General features: G+C 42.1%; 1 protein-coding gene across 2 annotated transcripts in view; it reads left to right on the forward strand.

Annotated features, from left to right (window-relative positions):
• Nucleotides 1-25288, forward strand: part of sema6a (sema domain, transmembrane domain (TM), and cytoplasmic domain, (semaphorin) 6A) — a 105451-nt gene that overhangs the window by 63666 nt on the left and 16497 nt on the right. Inside the window, exons 7-18 of one of the 2 annotated variants that reach the window (XM_079689167.1) lie at nt 630-720; nt 2022-2141; nt 2641-2729; nt 5082-5299; nt 6922-7053; nt 9115-9270; nt 13229-13402; nt 15148-15288; nt 15408-15485; nt 19436-19494; nt 20314-20334; nt 24586-24765. In XM_079689167.1, coding sequence (XP_079545293.1) covers nt 630-720; nt 2022-2141; nt 2641-2729; nt 5082-5299; nt 6922-7053; nt 9115-9270; nt 13229-13402; nt 15148-15288; nt 15408-15485; nt 19436-19494; nt 20314-20334; nt 24586-24765 — 1459 coding nt within the window. The remainder of the gene's footprint in view (nt 1-629; nt 721-2021; nt 2142-2640; nt 2730-5081; nt 5300-6921; nt 7054-9114; nt 9271-13228; nt 13403-15147; nt 15289-15407; nt 15486-19435; nt 19495-20313; nt 20335-24585; nt 24766-25288) is intronic. The other variant, XM_079689168.1, reaches the window with a different exon arrangement.

Genomic DNA, 25288 nt, shown 5'->3' on the forward strand with positions numbered 1-25288 from the left:
TATAGGAACAAGACTTGCCAAAGAAAAAGCTCAAAGCAAAAGCCAAAGTTGAGGCTGCAAATTATAAAATAATGACCGCCGTACAATATATTATTTAAAAACTACTGTGGTTTAGTAAAACATTCTCACGTTCCCCGCTCAGGGCCATGTGCTCACCCACTTTTACTCTGCCCATTTAATTCGTCTTCACAGCAAAAGCACAAACTTAAGAAATGGGGGCAGGAGAAAGCACAGCAGTATATAAGTTTAAAGATCTATCTTGAGGGTTTTTAAAAATATGTTTTCATTCCTGTACAGTTGAAGAACAAAGGATGGCATGAGAAAAGCAAATCCACATCCACCCATACTGTGGAACATTTTGCTCTGGAAAATGTCAGTTTTTGTTAATCTCACTTAGTGACAGTTTCCCAGATACTCCCAGATGCGCTGCTCTGACAGCTCTCAGAAAAACACCAAAGGTTTTTAGCTAAGGTCAGAGATAGACGGACACATTCCTCCTTTAGATCCTTTCCCCTTCATCTGGGAACCAACCTTTCCTGCCTAAGTTGTATTCCAAGTCCATTGTTTTGTTTGACAACACTAAATTGTCTTGACCTCTTGTTGAACTTTCACCTCTTTTGTGACCCTAGCTGGACACCCTGGAGGCCCTGGGAGAGGAGATCAGTGGGATGGCACGCTGCCCATATGACGCCAAGCACGCCAATGTCGCCCTCTTTGCAGGTAAGATTAAATCGGACATGACAAATTAACAATGAACTTATCTGGGAGACTTTGAAGTACTTGATTATGTTTTACAATGTCTTTTTGAAGTCCTTTCCTGTCGCTGAAAGTGAGAGTTTCCATGAGGTGAAAATAGACATAGTATTTATGATAGTAGTTCTACTTACTGACTGCCATGAGGCAAAAACATGAATCTAATGTTTCTCCTTTCTGCATTTATTAAACATTGGAACATGTTAGAGCTAGATGGGAAATTTGAGTCAAGGGGATTAGTTGTGGTTGTATTAAATATTGTTTTTAATACCCTGTGGTTTATTCTAACGGCAAAACCCTGACAACATGTCAGGTATGGAAGGCAAACCAAGTTTCATGCACTAGACTAGAGCAAATCAACGACCTGGAGACCACATCTGATCTGCATCAAGAATTCAAAGCTTTTTTGAACCTTTTGGAAAGATGTTAGTAGTACTCTGGTAACAGCAAATACAGAAACATCCTTCTCCTGCTTTTACTGCACTTTTTCTCTTTTTTTAACTTTCTTTTCAAATGCACAAGCTCTAAACTAAGTCCCAAACGGATGGGACAAGAATGAGTCAGCTTTCTGTTGGTGTGGCGAGATTCATCTGATTCAACGCAGGCTGCTAAAGACATTCAGTCCCATTCGTATTTGCTGTGAACCGATTTATGGCGGTATTGATGAGCTGTCCCTGCCTGTTTAAAGCCTAGGAGGAAAGTGAACGCCTAGCTTGACCAGTTAATGTCTAGCAGAGCTGCTTGGAAGGAGCTGGAAGCACTGAGTAATCAAGAGGGTTCCTCTGACTGCTATCCTTTCAATTATGTAGTTTAAGTTTCCACTGTGGTTATAGCCAAGGCAGGCTGAGGTCATGCTGGTCGTGGATTGTGTTTGTGGAGCATGTGTGTATACGTGCCTATAACTGTGGGTTTCTGTGGGACTCTGAGACTATGTGTGAATGCAAGGCTTCAGTGTTTGTGTGTGCTTTTAAAGTGTGTTTGCAAGATGTTTAAGTGTGTGTACAGCCCCGTTCTTGTCCATCAGAGAGTCTCTTCGGTTTGTATGATTCATTCATTTTCTAGGTCTAAGCCATCTGAAACGTGTTTGTGTATCCAGCCACAGTGAGCAAGATTCTTTAAGTGGCTTTATGTGTTTTTCTTTTCACTAAACTTACCTCTCTACCCCTTTATCCTCTTTCTTTATGTCTTCCTCTTCCATTCTCACTTCTTTCTTCTGCCCTCTATATCTCCATCTTTTCCTCTTATCGCCCTTTGTGTTCCCTCTCCAGGTGGCAGGCTGTACTCGGCCACCGTAACGGACTTCCTAGCGATCGATTCGGTCATCTATCGTAGCCTGGGAGACAGTCCGACTCTGCGCACTGTCAAACATGACTCCAAATGGCTGAAAGGTGAGTAAGGGACACATAAACAAAGTCTCTCGGTTCGGATAGCAACAAGCTGAATGACAAGCTAGAAAACAGACTTTTGTTCTGACATGCATGCCTGACCATGTGGTGTGATTTATGATTTGTGTGTCTCGGTGTATAAATCTAGGTATGAAGAGCTGGAGCGCTTATGCTGATTGCGCTCGCTCTGTTTGACACTGTCATTTTGCCAGCCTGCAGTGGTAGTTGATGTAGCCAGGAAATTGCTCTGCCCTGGGGAGAAACAAGCACAAGTCCAGCCTGTCAAAACTCAATAGAGAGATCCCTCTTTTCTTGCATGCAAATTGATGCTCTGATATGATGGATGATAGATAGAGGCACTCAAGGCTCACAGTCGGTGCTTTTCTGCATAATATGACAGATATTCTGCCTGTTTACTGTGAAATATGGTGTCAGAACTGGTTTGTCACGGTGACGACGTCTCTTTGTCACACATTTCATTTATCTATTCTTCCCCCTGCAGAGCCTTACTTTATCCAGGCAGTCGATTACGGGGACTTCATCTACTTCTTCTACCGGGAAATTGCTATGGAGTACAACACAATGGGAAAGGTAAGCACAGACACTATTCTTCAGCTATTGTTTGAAATGTAATCAGAGGTGACTTCCTATTTACCAAGAGAATGAGGGAGTGCCCGAGGAAACTAACAGGATATGGGTGTATCACATAAGTGGAAGAAGGCTTTCAGGAGCTGAAAGATGGCCAAACATTTTTCAGATACAGATTTCAGATAAGCACTGGTCAGGATGTAGGACCTCAAATAGATCTAAAGAGAAAAATCCGTGGATGTCGGCAGATCCTATTTTGAAGTCTAAAAATAACGCTTAAATTGCACATCCGCGTCCGTCGGCCGCAGCTCCCATTTGACCTATCGTCTCAAAGTTTCCCAAGAGGAACCCGACCCAAGAGTCTGTGAGAAATGAGACGGATCAGAAGAGGAAAGGTTGAGGAAAAGACTGGCTTTTCCTCAGGTGAAACAGTTACAGTTCTATTCATCTTCTCAATGCAGTTTGGATGCCCTGAGAGAGTTTAATTGGATACCAGGTATGAGAAAATCCGCTATGGAAATGAATTACTCAATATGTATTCTTTGGAAAAAAATTATGGAACCACACAAGAGAGGAAAGTCGGAGAAAGAGAGAGGACAAGAACAGAGCAGAGGTAACGAGAAACACAGAAATAATGGATTCACTGCCAGAAGTGACAGGCATGTGTTATACAGAGCATGAATACAGATCAGGCCTCTCAATCTGCTGGGTGTTTTGAAAGCTATGTCAGTATAATTATGCGTGTGGTTGTAGAACTGAATGTGCAGAGAGTAATGTAACATTTAGTGAGTGATATCTCTGCATTATTATTAAGTAAATTGGCCTTCTCTGACATTGTAAGCAGCCGTTTGTGCTTTATGGCAAATTGATCTATCTTCTGTGGCAGGTTAGTGTTTGCTTAAGTTTTTATGTTGGATTGTTATTAGGAAAACGCAGAAGGACAAATATGTAATTACATTAACAAGTAATTAAATTAGCAAGCCTTGGCTGAAGTATTTGTGCAGTGTGTGTGATCTGTTTATTTGTACGTTGTGTGTGTGTGTGAGAACATGAACTGGCATATGTAAAGCTGAAACTATTCCACATTCAGCTTGACAGTCTCGCCTGCTTTGTGTAAAACTTGTTCTGGTATCTCAACGCTCTATAATCTCACAGTGAACAGGCCCATGTAAGCGTGTGTCTTTGACAGCGTGATTGAATGAATATGTGCTTTTCTGGAACATTTATGCATTGGTTGCATGGGTGAGGGTGTGTTTATGTGTGGTCTGCAGCCGTGTGCAGAGATCTGGTTTAAATGCATGTTCGCTCTTATTCGCACTGTTTACTTTACAGCACAATGTCAGGTCAGGGTTAGATTTATTGCTGTTAAGTATAGTGTGACATACAGTAATTACAATACTGACTGTGTGATCATACAGCAAAGATGTAATTACAGCATAGCTCCTATTTGAAGCTGTATACTTTTACATTTTCTGTTGCCAGGTGCTGACTCGTTAACTGCATATCAAACACACTAATTTACTCTTCTGTGTCTAATTTGCAATAAAGTGATAAAATGTTGGATTAAGATACTGAGTGTTGATGACTAAAGAGGCACAATAGTGTGTTTTGTTGGGAATTAACTGTGTGTGTGTGTGTGTGTGTGTGTGTGTGTGTGTGTGTGTGTGTGTGTGTGTGTGTGTGTGTGTGTGTGTGTGTGTGTGTGTGTGTGTGTGTGTGTGTGTGTGTGTGTGTGTGTGTGTGTGTGTGTGTGTGTGTGTGTGTGTGTGTGTGTGTGTGTGTGTGTGGGTGTGTGTGGGTGTGTGTGTATAGCTTGTAACCCATAAAATAAAACTATAATAGGCTATTTAGATGCAGAACAGGAATCCAATACAAACAATTGTAAAAGAAAAAAAGGGAATGCTTTCAAAGGGCACTCCTATTTTATCCATTAAAGTCTGTTGGTTGGTCTTGGGTATTACAACTGCATAAGAAAAAGTAAATCCCTTTTTAATAGTTTACCTCAAGGAATATCATTTTAGACAACTTTTTTTTGTTTGAACATGTAACATATCTGGTGGTATGGAGTTCTAAAGCAGTGAGCTCACCAGATCTCTGTAGTCCACTTTGTAACTCTGCTTGAGGCGTACAGCCCGCACTAGCCTGACACAATGCTGGTGGTTAATTGCATGGTTTGTAATGTAGGCTCCAGGCTTTGACATGAAATGAAAAATGCATGGAATAATTGTGAAAAGAAATCATGAATCCAACTCGTAACCGTTATTACAAGAGAATGAAGATGTGACATAGATGACTGTTGCTACATAACCCAGAGCTTTTAAAATATAACGTTTCTTCTGTGTGTGTCTACATCAGGTGGTGTTTCCTCGTGTAGCCAGGGTCTGTAAGAACGACAAGGGCGGCTCGCCCCGTGTCCTGGAGAAGCAGTGGACCTCATTTCTCAAGTCTCGCATGAACTGCTCGATCCCCGGTGATTCCCATTTCTACTTCAACATCCTGCAGGCTGTGACAGAAGTCATCCGCATCAACGGGAGGGACATCGTCATGGCAACCTTCTCTACACCTTACAACAGGTACAAAAAACATAATAAGGTATTGACAAATCTACAAAGATGTGAGTGGACACGATTTTTTCACATATTTTTTATTAAGCTTTTCCCTTGTCTCAAATGACTTCAAGTGTCAACAACTGTTTTTCACTTTCCATTAATTAATACGATTATCTTTCGTGCTTTGAAATGCTTTTAGAATGCCTTGAATTTATCATCATTATGACAGTGTGACCTTTGCTAATGCCCTGCCGTGCCTCTCAGCAACATGTCAGTCCTGAGACTACTGGGTCAACACCATACATCTTCTGTCAAAACAGCTGTGCTGCCCTTTTGACATGCAGGTGTTTCATCTTATTTTCCCTTTTAAAATTCATATTCAGAGCTGCTTTCATATTCATAGAAAGGGGTAGTTGTTATCCAAATTGAAAATTACCACAAAGCCATAGCTTTGCTGATAGCTCCCACATATTGTAATTTTCCATTTTATGGCTGCTTCTGAGCAGATAAGACAATTGCTTGTGACAATGCAATTGAGCATGGTTAATGGACATTAAACCCAATGAAGCAAAGCTGCTGAAAATGTCTATAAGCGCCGGTTTAGATCCTGGCATTAATTTTCTATTTCATAGTCAGAGGGTGAAATTGGAGGGAGAACATTCCGACTATAGGAAGCACTCAGGGTTTGTCGTTTAATTGTCTAGTTTGCTGTGTTGCTGTCTGACCCTCTCACTTGCTCACTGGCTGGCTTGCTACCATCTATCTGCTGTTAGCAGCTCCATATAAACAGACGTAGGATTGTCTAACTTTGGGTATTTACTGTAATTTGGTAGCTTAGCCAAGAATTAACCACTCTGACCTTGCTCTCTATAATACTGCCCTTGTGTAATTTGTCTCCCTGATGTCTACATCATTTTAACCAATGACTTAACAGCTAGAAAATCCAGCCAGCTGAGAGAGATTTCTCTATTATGAGAATAAAGAATAAACAATTCCTAGTTTCAATTATAATTTATGAGAGCAGATGCATGAAAAATAGAAAAGTGACTCAACAATCTGTTATGCATTGAATCCAAACAGATGGAAATAAGCCAGTGGCTCCGCTTCTATCACAAGATGGGTGTTTTTCCCCTTAAATGAAAGGCAATAATAAGATAATCTGTCTATATTTCTTGCCCAACAGTGGACTTGTGATGAACTTTAATGCCTCGAGGCTTTTGGGGAAACCCAGTCTTGGAGCGTTGGAGTCTTGGAGGGATGATGGAATGTGTGTCCTCATTTAGGCTTGGCAGCGCAGACACTGACACTCATAGAAATGCAAAAGCTCAACATAAGCACTGACATAAGAGCATTCATACGGTAATCAATACAGTAGAACCATTATTCGCTACTTGAAATATAAAAAGTAACCAATGCTATTTTATTAAATGGAGGGTATTTCTTCCCTAAGCCTGGGCAACATTACAAACTGGCCTGCAACAGCTAAAATGAGCCATCCTCGAGCGATTTAAACCCTCTAAAAGGAATTGTAAATCCATGTTTCTGCTATTAGGTGATAGTCGAAATTTGGCAAGGTGTTTCTTTGATATGTTCACTTGAGAGGATTGTTTATGTGAGTTTAATTTTATTCCTGTGTGTCGTGGCAGTATTCCAGGCTCTGCGGTGTGCGCCTATGACATGGCTGAGGTGGCCAACACCTTCACAGGGCGTTTCAAAGAGCAGAAATCCTCAGACTCCACCTGGACGCCTTTTCCTGAAGACAAGGTTCCCAAGCCAAGGTAAAACAGAAGTTAATTACCCACAGCACACACTCTCACACACACATAGCACACATAGAATTGAACATATTTGCACACATACAGTATATTCAGTCTCACTCTTCCTCTCTTCTCACTCTTGGCTCTCACACACATGTGCAGCCACCTACACACACACACACACACACGCACACACACACACACATACATGGCAACCTTATCAATGCATTAGACTTGTTGAATTACGATGTGTTAAGGATAACACATTTCAAACTCCCGTTTCGTCATTTTTCTATACGCCCCTACTTTTTTCACCAAGGGATTGCACATTGTAAGTCACATTGCGTCATACCCACAGACTGTATGCACAGTTATCACCTCTTTTACCAGTTGCACCCCCGAACCAATTACCTCACCTCTCCCCCACACACAGCTGAATCAAAGAAGCGCTTCGTATCAACAAATGAAGCATGAGATCATTTTACAGATGGTTGGCTAATTCCACAAATGCACTAGCCTGATCAATCTCCCATCTATTGCCCGCTAATTAGCACCCTAAGAGCGGCTCTACTCTCCTCTAGAAGAGAAAAAAACAGATTTACCACAAAGATCTGGGACACGATAATTGTTAGTACCCTGTGTGTGTGTGTGTGTGTGTGTGTGTGTGTGTGTGTGTGTGTTTGTGTGTGTGTGTGTGTGTGTGTGTGTGTGTGTGTGTGTGTGTGTGTGTGTGTGTGTGTGCGTGCGTGCGTGCGTGCGTGTGTGTGTGTGTGTGTGTGTGTGTGTGTGTGTGTGTGTGTGTGTGTTCCCATATGGCTGAGGAGTTGGTTCCTCACCAAAAGAGAGCCTATGCTGTACTCTGTGCATTCATTAGTGTTTATGTGTGAGTTCCCTCAATTAGCATGTAATTACGTGTTTATGTTCAACAAGGTCAGCCGCTGCAAAGATCCGATATATCCGCCGTTTTCTCTGTAGAGATTGATGCGATTGATTTATTTCTCATACTCTGTTGCAATCAGACCTTTTATCTGCAGGCAAACAGACGGAGGGTTGTAACAATGCCACCTAGGTCTGGCCCCGCAGCAGACTGTTCTTCCATGTGTTAGACTCTCATACTGAATCATTTGCAGATTTTTGAATTAAAGAGATGTCTGTTACTGTTCTGCTCTCCATATGTCCGCTGACATAAATGCTACATCAAAGAAAAATGTAATAGCACTGAGTTTTACTGCGTTTTCTTTTCACTGTGACAAATGGTTCTGCAAATGCAGGCCCTTAATTGAACGATAACAATTTGGAGGTTAAGTGCATTGATTCCACACAACTTATATGTCAAGGGGGATGTTAAATATTTTTTGGGGAGAAAAGAGCATGCATATCATTTAGTTTATGCACTTAATATGTTTTGCAGGTTTGCATGTTTTTAAACTAAGTCAAGCCACATTTTCTTAGGCATGTTCAGAATGGCTGCTTTATTCCTTTTATACACATGCCTTCACACAACAACTTTAAAAACAGAATATGAATATGTTGAATACACCGTTCTCTTGAGTATACACATATATTTTTTAGGGTAACTTGGGCTCTTACATGTTGACAGGATCAGACATTCAGTGGCCAGCTGGCTAATATTTCTAGGGCCTGGTGTGGATTATGTGGTGTGGCAGCGTATCACAGACTGCGCAGTAAAGGTTTTTTTTACAAGACCTCAGAGGTGAGATGCCCGTAAAGGGAATATGCTATCAAAAGCAGCTTCTCTTTAACAAGCAACTCACCAACTCCCTATAAAAGGATCAGAAAGATAGATGCCTTCGTGCTTTGCTGAGTCCAGAGAAAGAAGACATCTTGTGTCCTTTTCCAGAGAAATAAGACATCTTGTGTCTTCTTCTCTGACCAAAGCCCCTTGGCATGAAAGTTTAGTTATTTTAAGTGCACTCTCTTGATTCCAAGGAATATAAACTCTCCTATTGGAGCTCTGGCTGTGAAAGATTTCCCCCGGAGTCAATGTAGCGTTTTTTATCTTTCCCTTTTTCCAACTTCCCTCCTTCTCATAACTTTCTCCTTTCTCCTCTTCATTTTCAGGCCCGGCAATTGTGCAGGCATTCCATCCATGGAGAGGTACAAGGTATCCAATGAGTTCCCCGATGACACACTCAACTTCATCAAACAGCATCCTCTGATGGACGAGGCTGTGCCCTCAATTGCCAACAGGCCCTGGTTCCTTAAGACCATGGTCCGGTAAGTGTTACACACTCCAAAGATCATTGTCATCAGAGGTCTATGAGCCTCTTCAACCCAGGACAATAATTACGTGAAGTGCTGCTTTGAGAGTCAAGCTCATTAAAACACTGTGGTACTCCACCATTAACCAGCCGCTGACCTATTTTCGCTGGAGTAGAAGAAACACTGATCTTCATGTTACTATCTCTCTCCCAAGTTGGCCGCATAGTGATGTGATCAAAACGGAGTAAACTATATCAATTCTTAGTTATGTTTTTAAATGTTTAATACAAGCACCTATTTTAAAGACAATTTCAATGTTCAGTCTTTGTAACAAATTGCCTGTTTGAATCCTCAGAGGATATTTCAAAGAGATGATTTTTTTTGTTCTGCGGTTGGCTTTTCTCCTGAGTTTCTGGAGTTGAGCCCCTTTCCCAAAAGCCAGTGCACTGTGGCTGATGCCGTTTGATCACAAAGTTCTGTCTGGCTTTTTGCTACACTACACAGAGACATTTCAGCCATCCTCTGTGGGAATAAGACAGCACACTGCCATTCCATTGGCAAGGCAAAACTAGCTGACAGAGCATTTGGTAAAAAGTAAAAGAATCCAGCTTTAAATTGGTCCTGGTTCTGAATTGTAGCTACTGAAGGTTTAGGGTCGGGACTGCTTGCTATGCCTTTGACAGGCCTCAGTGGTGTTAACATCCCTTAAAATATGAGCTACATAAAGACTTCTTCATAGGTTTTACAAATAATTTGCATGGTATCACATCTTGCTGCTACTTTGCTGAGGTCTGACCTACATACTGCACTGCCTTAGTCAGAATAGGAACAGCTTTCATCAAGGTTATCCCGACAACTCTCTGTTCATTAGTGCACTATATCATAAAAACCATGTTATAAATAACGCATTGTTTCTGTCTTTACATAATCGGCAATCATACTACTACTACTTGATGATGAGCAGAACCTTTCACGCAAGTCAGAAGCACTAGTTAGAAGCATTACATAAGCTAAAAAACCTTATGAAGGCATACAGGGTTGGAAGAGGAGTTAGGACTTTTATGACATATGTCACAGTGCTGTCGTGCTGTAAGACCATTCTTGAGCTGAAGTCGACTGGAAACAAAATCAGTATAGGCTTTGATCCTTGTTTCACCCTAGAGAGAACCCCCTGATATCCTGCAAGAGCTTTTACTGCAAATTTGAAAAAGCTTTTCTGTCCTGAGACATGCTGTGCTGAGGCAGAGGCCTCAGCTGGCTGGGCACAATGAATCCCCCTCTTGAGATTTCTATTATCCTGAATAGGAAAGACAGTGAATGTCTTCGTCCTTGAGATTGCATTATTTCGCTGGAATCAAATCCCATTGACACAGTCCTTGGAGCTTCTGTTATCAAAACCACTATAGTCCTCTAGATCGCTGTTATTTTTGATTGCCAGTGATATAAAACATTTAAAGAGATAATTAAAGAAAATGAAATGGTAGATAGGATAAGAAGATGTGTCATGTTTTCTTTCAAAATCAAATAACTAACCAATAGGCTCTCTTCTACAATCGGTTGATCCCTAAAAACAACTATTTGCTGAAAACCCACCAATGTGTAGGTATATACCCAGGGGTGCACATACGCAGGCACAAATCTGAATTGCGTAACGTCACATGTGTCATTAAGCGCCTTTGCGTACCTCAAAACATCAAAACAAAACACATATTTCGTCTACACGTGTTTCTTATCAACACTCAATGGAGTAAACTACTACATGTAACAAAAAACAAAGACATTAAGCAGCTACGTTGCCGTTTCGCTCCCTGCAAAAAAATCTTCGGACTTTCTATGACTGATTGAACTGGAGCTGGCAAGCCACGCAGGCCATAACCGACGGACCTGAAGCTTACAGAAGGCAGAGGCTTAGATCACTGGATGTGATCCAGTGATCCGCGCACACATTCGAGAACTGCACAAAATCAGCTGATCACAACGTTCACGCTCTGTGGTCAAGCTGCTGCAGTTTTATTTACAACAAACTTACTCAGGGTGTTAATGGAAGAGTTTGAAATCAGACAGAGGTGGAAGAAGTACTCAGATCTTGCGTAGGAATACTCTGTTACAGTAAAAGTCCTGCATTCAAAATGTTACTCAAGTAAAATTTGAAAAGTATTATCAAAATATAGTTAAAGTACCAAAGGTAAAAGTTGTGCAGATTGGTCCATTTCAGAATAAGATATATGATATGTTTGATCTATTATTTATATTTATCAAGTCTGATTTAAGACTTGATTATATTTCACATCATTAATCCACATCTGTAAAGTAACTAAAGGTAATAAATACATGTAATGGAGCAAAAGTGCACCATTTACTTCTGAACTGTGGAGTAGAAGTACAAAGTAGCATCAAAGTCAATTAAAATACAAATATCTCAAAATTGTACTTAAGCACAGTACTTGAATAAGTGTAGTAACTTCCCACATCTGAAATCAGATATGACTTCAAGTCATGTGATAATTTCTTAGTATTTGATCCTTCAACTTCGCTTCAGGAAATGCTAGGACTTCACAGTTTTGGCAACAAGTTTTGGAGAAAGCAAATCGGAGGCTTAAAAAGAGACAGGGAGGTGCATCTTCATCATCTAGCATGCAAGAAGTGTAAATAGAGGACAGTGAAGGAGACACTGAGGAGGACCACGCTTCGTGTGTGAGTACCAAACGCTGTCTCCTGGTACTCATCTGAGTAACTCACTAAAAAAGTTATGTGCAACCCTGTATATACCGTTTCCATAACATTAAGTCTTTCATGGCCCTGAAACTAATTGAGATAGAGATAACGGCATCTGTTATTCAACGAAATCAGATCGTTAAGGTAAATGGCCTCAAGAGATATTTCTTAAAACATGTTCTTGTTATCTGATCACAAACAACACCCCCGCGCACAATATGGCTCAGCTCCAAACAGGTGTCTGATTGCTAACTTGAATCTGCTTGATATGTTTTTTTATAGAGATAATGAAATGAAAATGGATTTTCATCCACCTGGTGCTTAGACCAAACTGTGTGATCAGCAGCTGTCAATTAGAAAATAGAATATAGCTGACAACTGTTGTTGTATTTTTTTTTTTAAATGCCCTGATGCAATGCGATTGAGTTTACATAATCCATTATTGAGATTATAAAGTTTGTCTCCTTCTGTTTCTCCTATTATTTCTTAGACTGACATGAATGATTAAAGGCACATCAATTGATTGATTCGTTACAAAACTATTATTTGCTAAATTATGTTAATCAATTGTATTGTTGTTCTATTTCTTAATCTTTCTAGCTGCTAGTATTTCTTTTTTTGATGCAATTTGAATCACATGTTTTTGAATGTGACCCAGTAGAAATCTCACTGAGGGAGAGTGCATAGGTCTTTCATCACCATCTGTAGCTCCTGTGACCGTGTTTCCGCCAGACCAGGGCTGAGAGGGCGTCCACCCCGAGAGCGGGGGGGGGGGGGGGGGCGGGGGGGGACTTGAATTTTGATTGAGACATCCCTTATAGATACTATCTCTTTACGTATTAGTGATGGGAACTCATTTGGCTCTGCTCACTAAGAAGAGCCGGCTCTTTCGGCTCCTAAACGGCTCTTCATGTTACCACAGTTTACCACAGAGCCTCAGTTTCGCAGTTCACGCGCCTGCTCCACTAGCACCCCCCGTCAAGGCTCGCCGGCAGTACACTTTCCGTCACAGGAACACGCTATGCTGGCAGCAATAATCCCACCAGAGTCCTTTACCCCTCCAACAGAAGGATGTCCTTGTCCTTTTTCCTTTTCGTCATTTCAAGCGATTAAAAACTCTCGATCTTCTCTTGAATTTTTTTTTCTTCTTTTTCAAATGACGGCAAGACGCCCTCCTGGCGGAAACGCTGTTCTCTGATTGGAAAACTGTCTGACCAATTGACTGATAAACCTATTTCACTTTATATTCCTTTTCCAGGTATCGTCTTACTCGCATTGTGGTGGACAATGAGGCGGGTCCCTATAATAACCACACAGTAGTCTTCCTGGGATCTGAGAAAGGCATCATTGTCAAGTTCCTGGCCAACATGAACAGCGGCATCCTGAACGATAGCCTGTTTCTGGAGGAGCTTAATGTCTACAACCCTGACAAGTATGTAGCTGTGTGTGTGTGTGTGTGTGTGTGTGTGTGTGTGTGTGTGTGTGTGTGTGTGTGTGTGTGTGTGTGTGTGTGTGTGTGTGTGTGTGTGTGTGTGTGTGTGTGTGTGTGTGTGTGTGTGTGTGTGTGTGTGTGTGTGTGTGTGTGTGAGAAACAGGAAGAAACACGTGGATACAGTTGCTACAAACAAAGGAAGGTCATTTATTGCAGAAGTGTGTGTTCTAGAGACGGCATGTGTGTGATTTGGTTTCCAACCATCTACAGAGAACCCACTAACCCACCAGCTCCATCAGTACCAGTCAGTTCCCTCGACCCAAGCTATACAGTGAAGCCAGACAGCCAGATGGCTACTCTATCATTTAAAATAGTTTTATCAGGTTACACTCTGCCCAACCACAGCTACTAAATTAAAGACATGGACCCTAAGGCTCTGGATAACGTAGCGCTGTGGTTCCCAACCTCAGCGAGCCCAGATCCTCCAAAATGTTGGCTGATTAAAGGAAACACACACACGCTCTCTCACACACACCGAAGTCTGTGTTTGTCTTCAGAGCCAGCCCGAGATCTCTAGCTAATACATTACACGGCTGTTGGTGCATTATGAATGTGTTCATGAGTGTGTGTTAGAAGGGTACTGTGGGTTTAGCTAGTTAAGCATCGTTGTGTGTTTGGAGTAGAATTGAAAAGGAAAAATCAGCCACAGAATGACCCTGCCAAAGCAAATATTTAATAAAGAGGCAATTGATGAGGGGTAACGAATGGCAGCACCAACATAAGAGGGAGGCTCGGGGCGGAGAGATGGAAAGAAGCACAGTGGCGAGTTTGTTATTGTGTTAAACAGACGAGAAGAAGAAGGGAAGGAGAGCGGGGACTTTACGGGAGGGCTTTCAAGGTTACCACTGTTTGTTATCCAACATTCTGGAGCCATGTGACCAGCCGTATGTAGGGGATGAAGGGCAGATCCTGCCTTCTCTTCTATTGCTGAGTCTCCTTGGTGCTCATCCTTCCTTTCCCTTTTTCTGTCTCTTTGGCTGTGGCCGAGCATTTGTAGGCTGCTGGCCATCTGGATTTAGTCGCATACTGTAAGTGACTTTTCCCGCCTGCTTCCCTGCCTGCCCGATTGTCGTGCATTACCCAGTGTAGATGGACTCTAAACCCTAATTGAGAGCGTTAATGCAGGACTAGAGCACTGCGAATGGCAGATTAAATCCCAGGAGCTGTATGGTGCGGGATGGAGAGAGGAATGGATAGAGAGAAGGGATAGAAAGCTTGACACGCCCAGGTGGATTAGAGTGTGTGGTCCAGGGGGGCGAGTAGACAAAGAAAGACTAGCGGGCATAGAGGAATGGCAAAATCCCGGTGGAGGGGGCGACATTTGTGTGAGTGGGTTTTACAGTTAAGTGCATTGCTGACTGCTCACAGTGTCCATCTGTCTGTTGATCTGCTGTATCTGTATCACCCCTTTCTTTATCTCTTTTTATCTACCACTCTGTTCCTGACCCGGTGTTATTGAGTCCAGCATTATCTTTGTTCTCACTAACCTCGCAGTGTGTCTCTCTGCCATATCTTAATCTTCCCATTTTATCTCTTTAAATGAACTATTAAAAGATGATTGTATGGCCTCTCACATTTATCCTCAATAACTTTTAGTTTTACAAGACTTTCTCCATAAATAACTAGATAGTTGAAGGAGAGACTATATACTAATCTAGTTTTATCCTCTTTTTTCTCTCTTCTAGGTGCAGTATAGATGGTGTGGACGACAAACGTATCATTGGCATGCAGATAGACAGCAAGATTCACGCGTTGTGGGTCGCTTTCTCCTCCTGTGTTGTTAAAGTGCCGCTCTCTCGCTGTGAAAGACATGGAAGATGCAAGAAGTACGTTTGACGCCTGTACATGAAATCGTTGATTCACAAAAAGAAAAATTGTTTTGACAGCATTATTCCAACATTACAATAACATAGGGGCTGATGGTGTGTGTGTTTGTCACATTCAGGTCTTGCATAGCCTCCAGAGACCCGTACTGTGGTTGGGTGTCAGAAGGAGCCTGCAAACAGGTTGTCGGCAACATCAAGTAAGTAACATTTCAGATAGCTATATTATCAAAATATTGTTTATTATCCATTTATGTCACAGTTGTTTTGAGGTATTTAAAATATTGTAAATTATTGAGGGCTGTATTCTATTTTGCTGCTCTATTGACTTTCTCAAAAACTAAGTTTCTGTAGTCTTTACTGTTGGCTACAACATTAAGCTGAATAATAACCAGAGCTTCTATATTTAGCAACATTGAGGTTTTATCAAGAGTTTAGAAAAGTACTTCAGGAAGCAGCAGCTCCTTTTAACATTATTATACCTGTAATAACTTTGAAATGTGGAATTAAGTCCATTTGAGATATTGTCACTTTTTGAGTCAATGTTCCTTTTCGAATTTTCTGCATTCATGGTGTAAGATTTTCCATTTAAACAGACTGACACACATGTGCTTTCTAAGACACTTTGTTTTTCCAAGTACCCTACCTTCTCTGACATGTCTGGTGGCATTCCCCTCTCGATTTGTCATGTCTGTGATCTTTCTAATTTAATGGTGTGTAAGTGCAAATTCCTTCAGCTGAAAGGGCTATTGGAAGGATGAAAGGAAGGAAAGTGTTGTTTGCCCCAAGCTCGGGTCGGCGACTCAGGGCTGGGGAACGCTGTATGGTCGTAGTAACTATAATTTGTGGCTGAAGTTATGACACAGAACCAGATTATGCTTCTGAACAAACAGCATATGGAGTTTTGTGGGGGGAAAAAGATTTTACAGATGAAGTCATAACAAAAGTACCAATGCTCCAGTGGCTATTTGACGTTGAATACATTTGATCCCCTGCTGCAAAATGATTGGTATGGCACGGCAATTCACCAAATGCACACATACCCACAGTACTGTACTAACAAAGCTTGTCCTCGAAAAACACAAGTAGAACTATCCTATTATTATTCCATAAATCTGCAGTTGTTGTTCTGATTGAGGTTCCACTTTGGAGCTGAAGCCGACACAGAGGTATTAAAAGGGCAAATGACCTCCATCCTTTACTGTACAATATTTCTGAGTGAGAGAGCGGGGGATTAGGCCCGGTTCAATGGTGAGCTTTTCAAAGCTTTTTCCAGGCTTGACAGAAGGATGGATGAACAAGAGTTAGAGGGGGTTTTTGTGTTAAATAACAAGGTGCTCGTACAAACAGGTCCCTGCAGGGAGGAAAGTTCTCTATCTTAACTTCAGTCTTTCTTTCTTCTTTTTTTCTCTTCCTCATTAAGATGAAAAGCCTGTTGCAGCATCTCTTTTTGTGTCCTTGTCTGTCTTTCAATGTTTCCACTTTACCGCAATCTATCTATCTTCTTACCTGCCCATCCTTGTCTGTATGTCTATTTATATCATCTCTCTTTTTGTTTCCTTCTTTTGGCATTTTCTTTCTCTCTTGCATGCCTCCCCTCCTTTCTTCTTCCATCTGGCCTCGGCGCAAGCGTGCCAGCTTTCCCATGTGGAGTAATGCCGCTCATACCTACTGCCCATATACAGCTTGCACTCTGGTCTCCTGCAATATGGTCCCCAGTTACCCACTGTTCCTGCATGTTATCGCTTTATATTCTTTATGGTTGCCATTATGTAAACTAGGTACATTAGTGTTTAACTGACAACAGATAAGCATATTATTAAATATTTCTGAATTACTCAATCCAATGCCACAGCCCTGACTGTTCTCTGGATCAGAGGTGGGGTCTTACATTGATTAAATCTGCACACAGATACTGACTTACTTCTTGGTGAAACCATGATTAATGAAGTCTGAGCATGCAGGTCTACCATTTTATATTAAAATGAATGGGCGGCTTTGAGGAAGCATTATGCATAGGTACTTCGCACTGTATGTATAGCATATTAGGTCCCGGTTCCCCTTACACTTCTGATATGAATAATTAATAAGAATTTGCCTGACCTGCATTTCAGCAACTAGGTCCCTTCAGTGCAACCACACATCTCACATAATAATCACATCTGATGCAAGATGATATAAAATGTGGCTTCACGTTGCCTCCAGTTATGTACGGTGCAGTTTGAATCAGATTTAAATATGCATCACGCGGTTGCAGTGGGATCGTAACCCTGAGCTGAACCGCCTGTAGTGTCACTCTTGAGCTCATTGCACTTCTGTTGCTATAATGCAGCCGCAAGGGGACCTGAACCCTTTACCAGAGGATCATGCTATTCACTTTCACGTGTGCCAAGTCATGCCCAGACACTGCATCCGTAGTGTGACTGCTCATTGTTAATTCATCTCGAGACCAATGGGATTTAAACCTTGTAATCTTCATCTTAACACAGTCTCACCGTAGGTTGTAACGTTATTATCCACCATGAAAACCATGACCCCAAGGTTGCCAGTGTTTTGGTGTTGTCAGTGTTGTTGTTTGTGTGGCTGTTATTGGTGTTGCTTTTGTAGGGAAATTACTTATCAACCAGGGCAAATGTACCATATCCGTTCCAATTGATGGTCTTTGAAACTGGAGGAAAAGATTAATAGCAAATAAATGCATTACATTTTGTAAATATACTTGAAAAGTGACTCTGATTTGTGAACATTAAAGCAGACATTCAATTGTATTTTCATCCTAAAATCCCCTGTCCTTGTCAGGTGCACACTTCCAATTCTGATCATGGGATAAGGGGTGGGCACTGCTGTTTTGGAAAATCATTCTTCTTCATGCTATAATTGTGACCAGTGGAGTGTGAGGAAGATGAGAGGCGGGTGGACAGGAGGAGGAGAAGGACTAGCGAGGGGGGAGTTGAGGAGGACTGTGAAAAGCTGTCATGCGTGACTGTGATCCTGGTTGACAGTTGGTCCGCTCTGTTTCACAGATCTCCTTACTGCCTGCTTGGTGGTCTTTCAGGAAGAAAAAAGGTCTCTGTGCAGATTGCATCAGAAAATAACATCTCCGAAACGCTCTCCTCTGTGTCATATGATGGCTCTCAAGCCTGGTTACCCCTCACTGCCCTGGTCTGTGCCCATGTGATTGGGACTACAGCCTCATATCTCTACTACATACCTTTATGATGTCAAATACTGAGAAGCAGAGGAAAGAATTATAGACGAAAGGAATTTTTCTATATAAACGGGTTCGCTTGTTTCTTCTATATTTGTTTTAAGATAGTGTTTGACATTTTGGGATATCTGCGTATTTGCTTTCTTGCCAAGATCAATCCCACTTTAATGTCTGTACAGAACATTGAATATATACATACATCTGAATCTGTAAAGAGCAGAAGGTTAGCTTAACCTAGCATAGCAACTTGAAACAGGGGTTAACAGCTTGCCTGACTCTGTCCAATGTTAACAAATCAACACCAGCAGCACAGTCATTAATATGTTATATCTCACTTGTTTAATTTTACGGGACCTGACTAGTTGTTGGCCAGGACCAGTACATCTCTGGGGTCTCTGCTGGTTGCCTGGTAACTGCTGAGAGCCACGTAGTCTAGCACATAACCATGAAAAAGACTAATTGTTGTTACACTGGTTTTTCTAAAAGTCAAACCAACAAAATGTAATATTTTGATAGTGAAAATAGATTCTGGATATCCCATGTTTCCAGTTTTTGTGCTAAGTCAAGCTAACTGGCTGCTGATGTTAGCTTCATATTTATCATACATAAAATGTTGAACTGTTACATTATTTTATTACAGTCAAATAAATCTATTTATATCAACACTTCTGGCGAAGAGTCCTGTGCCAGCTATGGATTTACTAGCCTGCCAGCATTCTTTCTAACCACTGATTTTAGGCCTCCAGGGCACCTGCTAGGTGTTCTTTGATTTTGTTCCAGTATAGGGCTTTCTGCAGCCTACACTGTGTGCAAGCATACGCTGTGGTGTTGGGTGTTTTTGTTGTAAGCTTTCCTATAGCTTTGTTACTTTGTTAGGTGTGGTGAGCCTGCATGGCCTGGCCTGTTTTCCACTGCTGACCATGATGTCTCTGTTCCCCGCAGATCAGCCTTTGAGCAGGACGTGGAGCAGGGTAACACAGATGGCCTGGGAGACTGCCAAAGTAAGCAGGCCCTCTTCACTCTTATCTTTCCTTCCCTTCTCTAAACCCCCCTACTATTCCTCTCTTCCCTGTTAAATCAGTCTCCCTCTTCTCTCGGCCCTCCGTTTCCTTCTTCGCTGCTGTCACCTTTTTCTCCCACGTCTGTGCCTGTTCTCACAATCCTCTCTTTCAGCCTCTTCCATCCATCTGTCCCTTTCTGCTCCCAACCTCCTCTGTCCTTACCCCGCTGTTTCTCTGGTCCCCCTGTTAATAGAATGTTGTGTCCACTTGGGCAAAGACTGGATTCCTTCTTGCAATTTACTACGTAAACACACACAAATATTCAGCGACACACAGGGAAGGGATGTGACTTGTGAGCAGTCACAGGACTCATTTATAAACACAGAACAAGTCAGCCTCACAAGTCACAAAGGCCTCTTTTACTCTACAATGCATATTTGATCATGTTCATTATAACTGTTCAGATGTATCAAATGTTACATGTTGTATATTTTATACTCAGTTGCTTAGTTTGAAGAAGAGAACTTTAAAAACATTTGACCTTCAATCACTTATCTTTCTCCATTTCATCTCAATTTCGACTGTTTACCTATAAAGGTAGTGCATTTTCCCATCCATTTCATCCTTCTGTTTAGTCAAGGGAAGCCAGTGTTCATTACCTTAAGAAGCTATAGATCAACTTAAAGTTAGGTGAATATCGAGCAGCCAGTCGATTCTGAATTACTTTAAAAGTCATGGCTTTTGATCATGTTAAAACATAAGCTCTCTTTACTGCAAGCAATAACACGTTTCCCCTCATTTCTTTTCTTCTTCTTACAGACACCTTTGTGGCGCTGAACGGTAAGTATTCCACATATATTGTAGAGGCAATCAAATAAATGGCAGGAGCTGCATTTCATCTCCCCTAACTCTTTAACTTCAGCCACACCTCTTCATCTAGTCAATCAATCTTACCCTCTCAAGGAAATGAAAACTCCTCCCACATGTGTAAAGACGGGTTATTAATGACTCATGGTTTAACTGAATTCATTTCGTTCCTCTTTTTGATAGACGTTCCCTCCAGTTACGAAGGTAATGAAACATTTAAGCACAGTCTTTCAATTCCACTCCTCATAGTGTTTTCCCTTATCTAGCCCCTTTGGTGTGTAGCATAGAGGACGAAGAATTAAAATCAGAAAATTAGAATTAAAAATCTTTCTGTATCAATGATAATGCTAAATCTATTACCGTAGTTCCATTAGATCTCCTTTTTCTTCTTGTTCCAACTTCCCGCTCCTTTGTGTTTTCCCTGGGCAATATAATCGATTAGCCCTGACCTTTGCTTCGCTAATTGGATGGTCTGGTAGTTGGAGGTTTAAAGCCTTGATTTTGTAGAAATGCCTCAGTGTGCACACTAAGCAGGACATGTGTGAACAGAGAGAGAGAGAGAGAGAGAGAGAGAGAGAGAGAGAGAGAGAGAGAGATAGAGAGAGAAGGATTAACCGGCCTGTTTATGGTCAAGAAAGATCAGATATTTTTCAGCCATCTATGCCAGAGCGTAATGTGGTCGGCACAGATTCATTGCTCAAAAAGGCTAGTCAAAACATGCAAATATTTATATATTATATATATATTTGCACACATATATCCTAAAAACATGCTACAGAGAACAATCACAGTGACATACTGTCATTACTCAAGTCTGCCTTTTAGACTAAATTAAACAGATGATGATGAGCCCGCAGCAAAGTAACTCTCATCCAGAGCACCCACACATCCACCTTATTTTTATCTAATAGGAGTGCACACTAGTTTGGTGAATTGAAATGAATCTCTCTCTCTCTCATACACCTATACCGTTGAGCTGCCAGATAGAAACAGTAAGGTCCATACAGAATTAGAAGAATATCTATTTTAAAGTTCTCCCCCCTGTGGCTGTACCCCCAGTGTGATTCTACCAAACCTTTTTGGATGTCCAGGGTCAGAATTGTTTTTAAATAAAGCATCTGGATTGGTATGCACCCTTGTAGTGCTGAATGTGCTCCCAAAGGCTTGGCTGTGTGTTTCCAGGCACACACAACCACACGCAGACAACACCCAGTTTACAACCTCCCAAACAAAGTCTCCACCGTTGCACCAGCCGCTCCATCTATCTGTCAGTGGTTGATATGGATTTGAAGATAAATAAATGCCCCCTCTTCATTCTCCTCATCTCTACTTCAGACTAGACATCCTCTCCTCCCTTTTAATCTGTAGAAAGAGAGAAATGTGCATCCGTCGGCAGTTTAGGGCTTTTTTTCCCTTTCTGATCCGTGGAGGAGCCATGAGGCTCCGAGCTCTCTCTCTATGTGTGTCATCTGCCTGAATTGCACTTCCCCTGGCGGTGGGGGAATGAATTATAAAATAGGCCTGTCACACTAATCTCTCAGCCTTGGGCCAATAGTTAAATAAATCATTTTAATGATTGCCACGCCAAACGGAGAAGGAGGAGGCTCTGGGTGGTGTGGGTGTCTGTTGAGTGTAGTCTACCAGCAGCATCTACGTTAGCCCCCTGAAATGCTCTTCCCCCTCCTCAAACACAAGCATAAACACATATTGAAAAGGCACTCGCACATCTGCAAACACACACTGCTGTCACCTCCTCCTTGGAGAGAGCGTATCAAAATGGGAATTGGGGGTTGAGCTCGGAAGAGGCTGTTGATAAAAGTCACTCTTCATCTAGGGGGATTTTATCTCTTTAACGTGTGGCTTAAATACATTATGTTAAATACAGTGTGTAGCTTCTGCAAAATGGTGTAGGGTGGCTTAAGTGTTAGCATGTGGGATGGGAATGTGATTAGCATGGTTCAAAAATAAATAGTCAGACAAAGCTTATGCACAACTCTGCTTATGAAAGAAAATTAGGGGAAAAAAGAAGATGTGTAAAAAGCCACTTTGTCTGAGAGGCATGCAGTGATAGACGGGGACGTGATAGGTATGATCCATCATCCACGGATGAAAGAGTACTTTGTTGTAATTGTCACTTTAAGGTGTTAGATCACCTAAAGTTTCCACAGAGAGACATCCTGTGTGTGCTATGCTTGTTATAGTCTCATCATCAGTGTAACTTCCTGGCTGTGTTATGAGACCCTCTGCAACTGTTGGCCGCTGGTTCATTTAGTCATTAAGAAATGTAATTACAGGGAGGAGTCAAATCCGAGAAAATTCATTAAATGTTAATGACATCTTTCTAAGGATCGATCTAGCCATGTTGCTGAGGGCCTTACTAAATAAAGATTACTGGCTGTGCGGATATTAAACGTTCGGGAGATCTTTAGTTAAAACCAGGGAAAAGTGAGAATATGTGGAAAATAGGAGGACAGCACAGAGAGGAAGGAAGAGAAGGTAGGTAATGTGAAGCTGAGATAAGTAGACAATAGATATTAAAAAGGAAGGGATCAGAGGGAGATAATCGTTTCCATTTCCAAATTAATCGTAGATTTTTCCTCAATAATTGTATTTATAGTGTCAAAAAAAACACAAGCTCATTTTCCTGGAGTCCAAGATTTAATCCAAAACACAAAGAAAACGTCAAGTTTCAGGAAATTCAGTTGAATGTCACATGACAAAGAAAAGCAGAACATTTTACAGCTGAGAAGTGTAAACCAGATAATATTAGGCATTTCAACTTGAAACAAATAAAAACAAATCTTTTGATTGATTAAAATAGTTGCCATTTAAAGGCACGATGAGTAGGATTTGTTGGTTGCGGTCTTGCATCACTATATTATATCCTCTTGGGATGCGTGTTTACAATCTGGCACCTTTTTAGTTTTAAAGGTCCCATGTCATGGCCATTTCTACTGATCATAATTCCATTGTTGAGGTCTACTAGAATAGATTTATATTGTGCAATTTTCCAAACTCACATTGGTTTCTCATACAGCATCTCTATATAGTATGTGTATTCACTCTCTGTCCTAAACGGCTTGTTGGAGCTCCTGCCCCCCCCCCCCCCTCCCTGTGAGCCCACTGTGCTCTGATTGGTCAGCTCGCCCACTCTGTTCTGATGAGTCTACCACCGTTACATCGGAACATCAGTGATTATGTGTTACAATGGTGTTAGCTACCAGAAAGTGACACCAGTAAGGACAAACAGATGAGAATGCTGCGTGGGGTCTGGGTGCTGTGTTGGCGGGACATTGCACGGCTCGCTGCTGTGAGGAGCAGACAATGTGAGCTGGGTTCATTTCCTGGTTGCAGCGTGGGGTCAACGAGACATCGCGAATGGACGCGGGAAGAGGGGGGGGGGGGGGTGCTGAGGGGGCTGCAGCACCCCCATCTGCGAGGCTCCAATAGCACCCGGGTAATAACCGGAAAAGCAGGACATGGGACCTTTAATATAAAAATCCATACCGAGGGGACTATGCAGTAACAGACATCGCCACGGTCCGTCGTGGGTCTAGGGTTTTGCCTTTCTTTCTTTGGACAATTTGTATCAGCTTTAACGCAAACATTAATGAATTGAATGTATCTGTATATATCAAACAAACTGAAAACAGCTATATAACTGATTGAAAAAGTGAAACTCAAAGTAACAGAAAGATTGAGAAATGGGGCAGGGAATCAGAGCTTTACCGTTGGAGAAAAGTTACAGAAAGACTTCTTAAAAACGAGCGTTGGAAAGAAAGTTTGTCTCTTGTCCTTCAGAGGTAGGCACCCTATGGTGACTGTGGAGCAATGTGATTGTACTCTGCACTGCTCTGACAGGCCCAGCAGAGCTTTGACATGTCAGTCAGAGCAGGAGGGAAGAGAACGAGGCAGGCAGAGAGACAGAAAAAAAGAAAGGACACATCTATCCTAAGAAACACACACATACACACACACATTTGCTAATGAGTTGCCCAGGGTCACCAAGGAAAAACACTTTGTTGCCTCACACAGCCCAGCCGCTGTCCTTGTGTGTGTTTGTGCATGAGTGTCGGTGTCAATGTAGTCTTCAAAGTAGGAAAATGTGTGTGTGTGTGTGTGTGTTTGAGTGTGTGCGTGCCCCCCTGCTGGCCTGTGCTCACATGCACTGAAGCCTGTCCCTGTGTGCCCGGAGCCTTAGTTAACCTGTGTTGTGTCCGGCAGGCCACCATCACCGCCACCATCCTCACACCCTCTCACTGCCCACCTCGGCCCTACCCGAGGCCGCCGAGGTCCCCCTGGGGCGGGGCCGCATGGTTGAGCGGAAGGACCCCCCCATGAGCTCAGACAAAGGGGAGGACCCCTACGTAGCCGTGCCCTCTCAGACTCAGCCAGAAGCCAATGGTAAGCCTTGGAACACAACAGTGAGCAGTCAAGTTGATCCATTGTCACCTGTGGCAAGGGAGGGGAGGGTGGGGGGGGGGGGGGGTTGTGTAATTGAGATTTATAGCTGTCTACTGCTTCCAGCTGACGAGGTGTAGAGATTGTGGATCACTTTCTCTATAGGGGACAAATTGCCTCACACCGTGAACGTAAAAACCCGCCCGCAGAAACGTACGCAAACACACCTACGCGCTACATACATATGCAGCAGAATCTCACCAGATTCTTCCCTCATTAAGACACACAGGCACACACACGCATACGCACACCCTGTTGGATGGATTTATTATCCATGGGTCGTAATGTCCCACAGGAGATGTAATATCCAGACCATTACACTGTGAAAAGGAAAATGGCAATGTATTTATTTCCTGAGAAGATGGCCCGGGCCCCGGCTCTGTCATGCCTTGCGACACAGTGACATGACATTGAACGCCCTTTTCTCCTGTGTTAACAACCGGCCTATTGCTGTAACGCCTCAAGG

Source organism: Notothenia rossii (assembly GCF_949606895.1).
Source record: "Notothenia rossii genome assembly, chromosome: 6".
NCBI classification, from domain to species: Eukaryota; Metazoa; Chordata; class Actinopteri; order Perciformes; family Nototheniidae; genus Notothenia; species Notothenia rossii.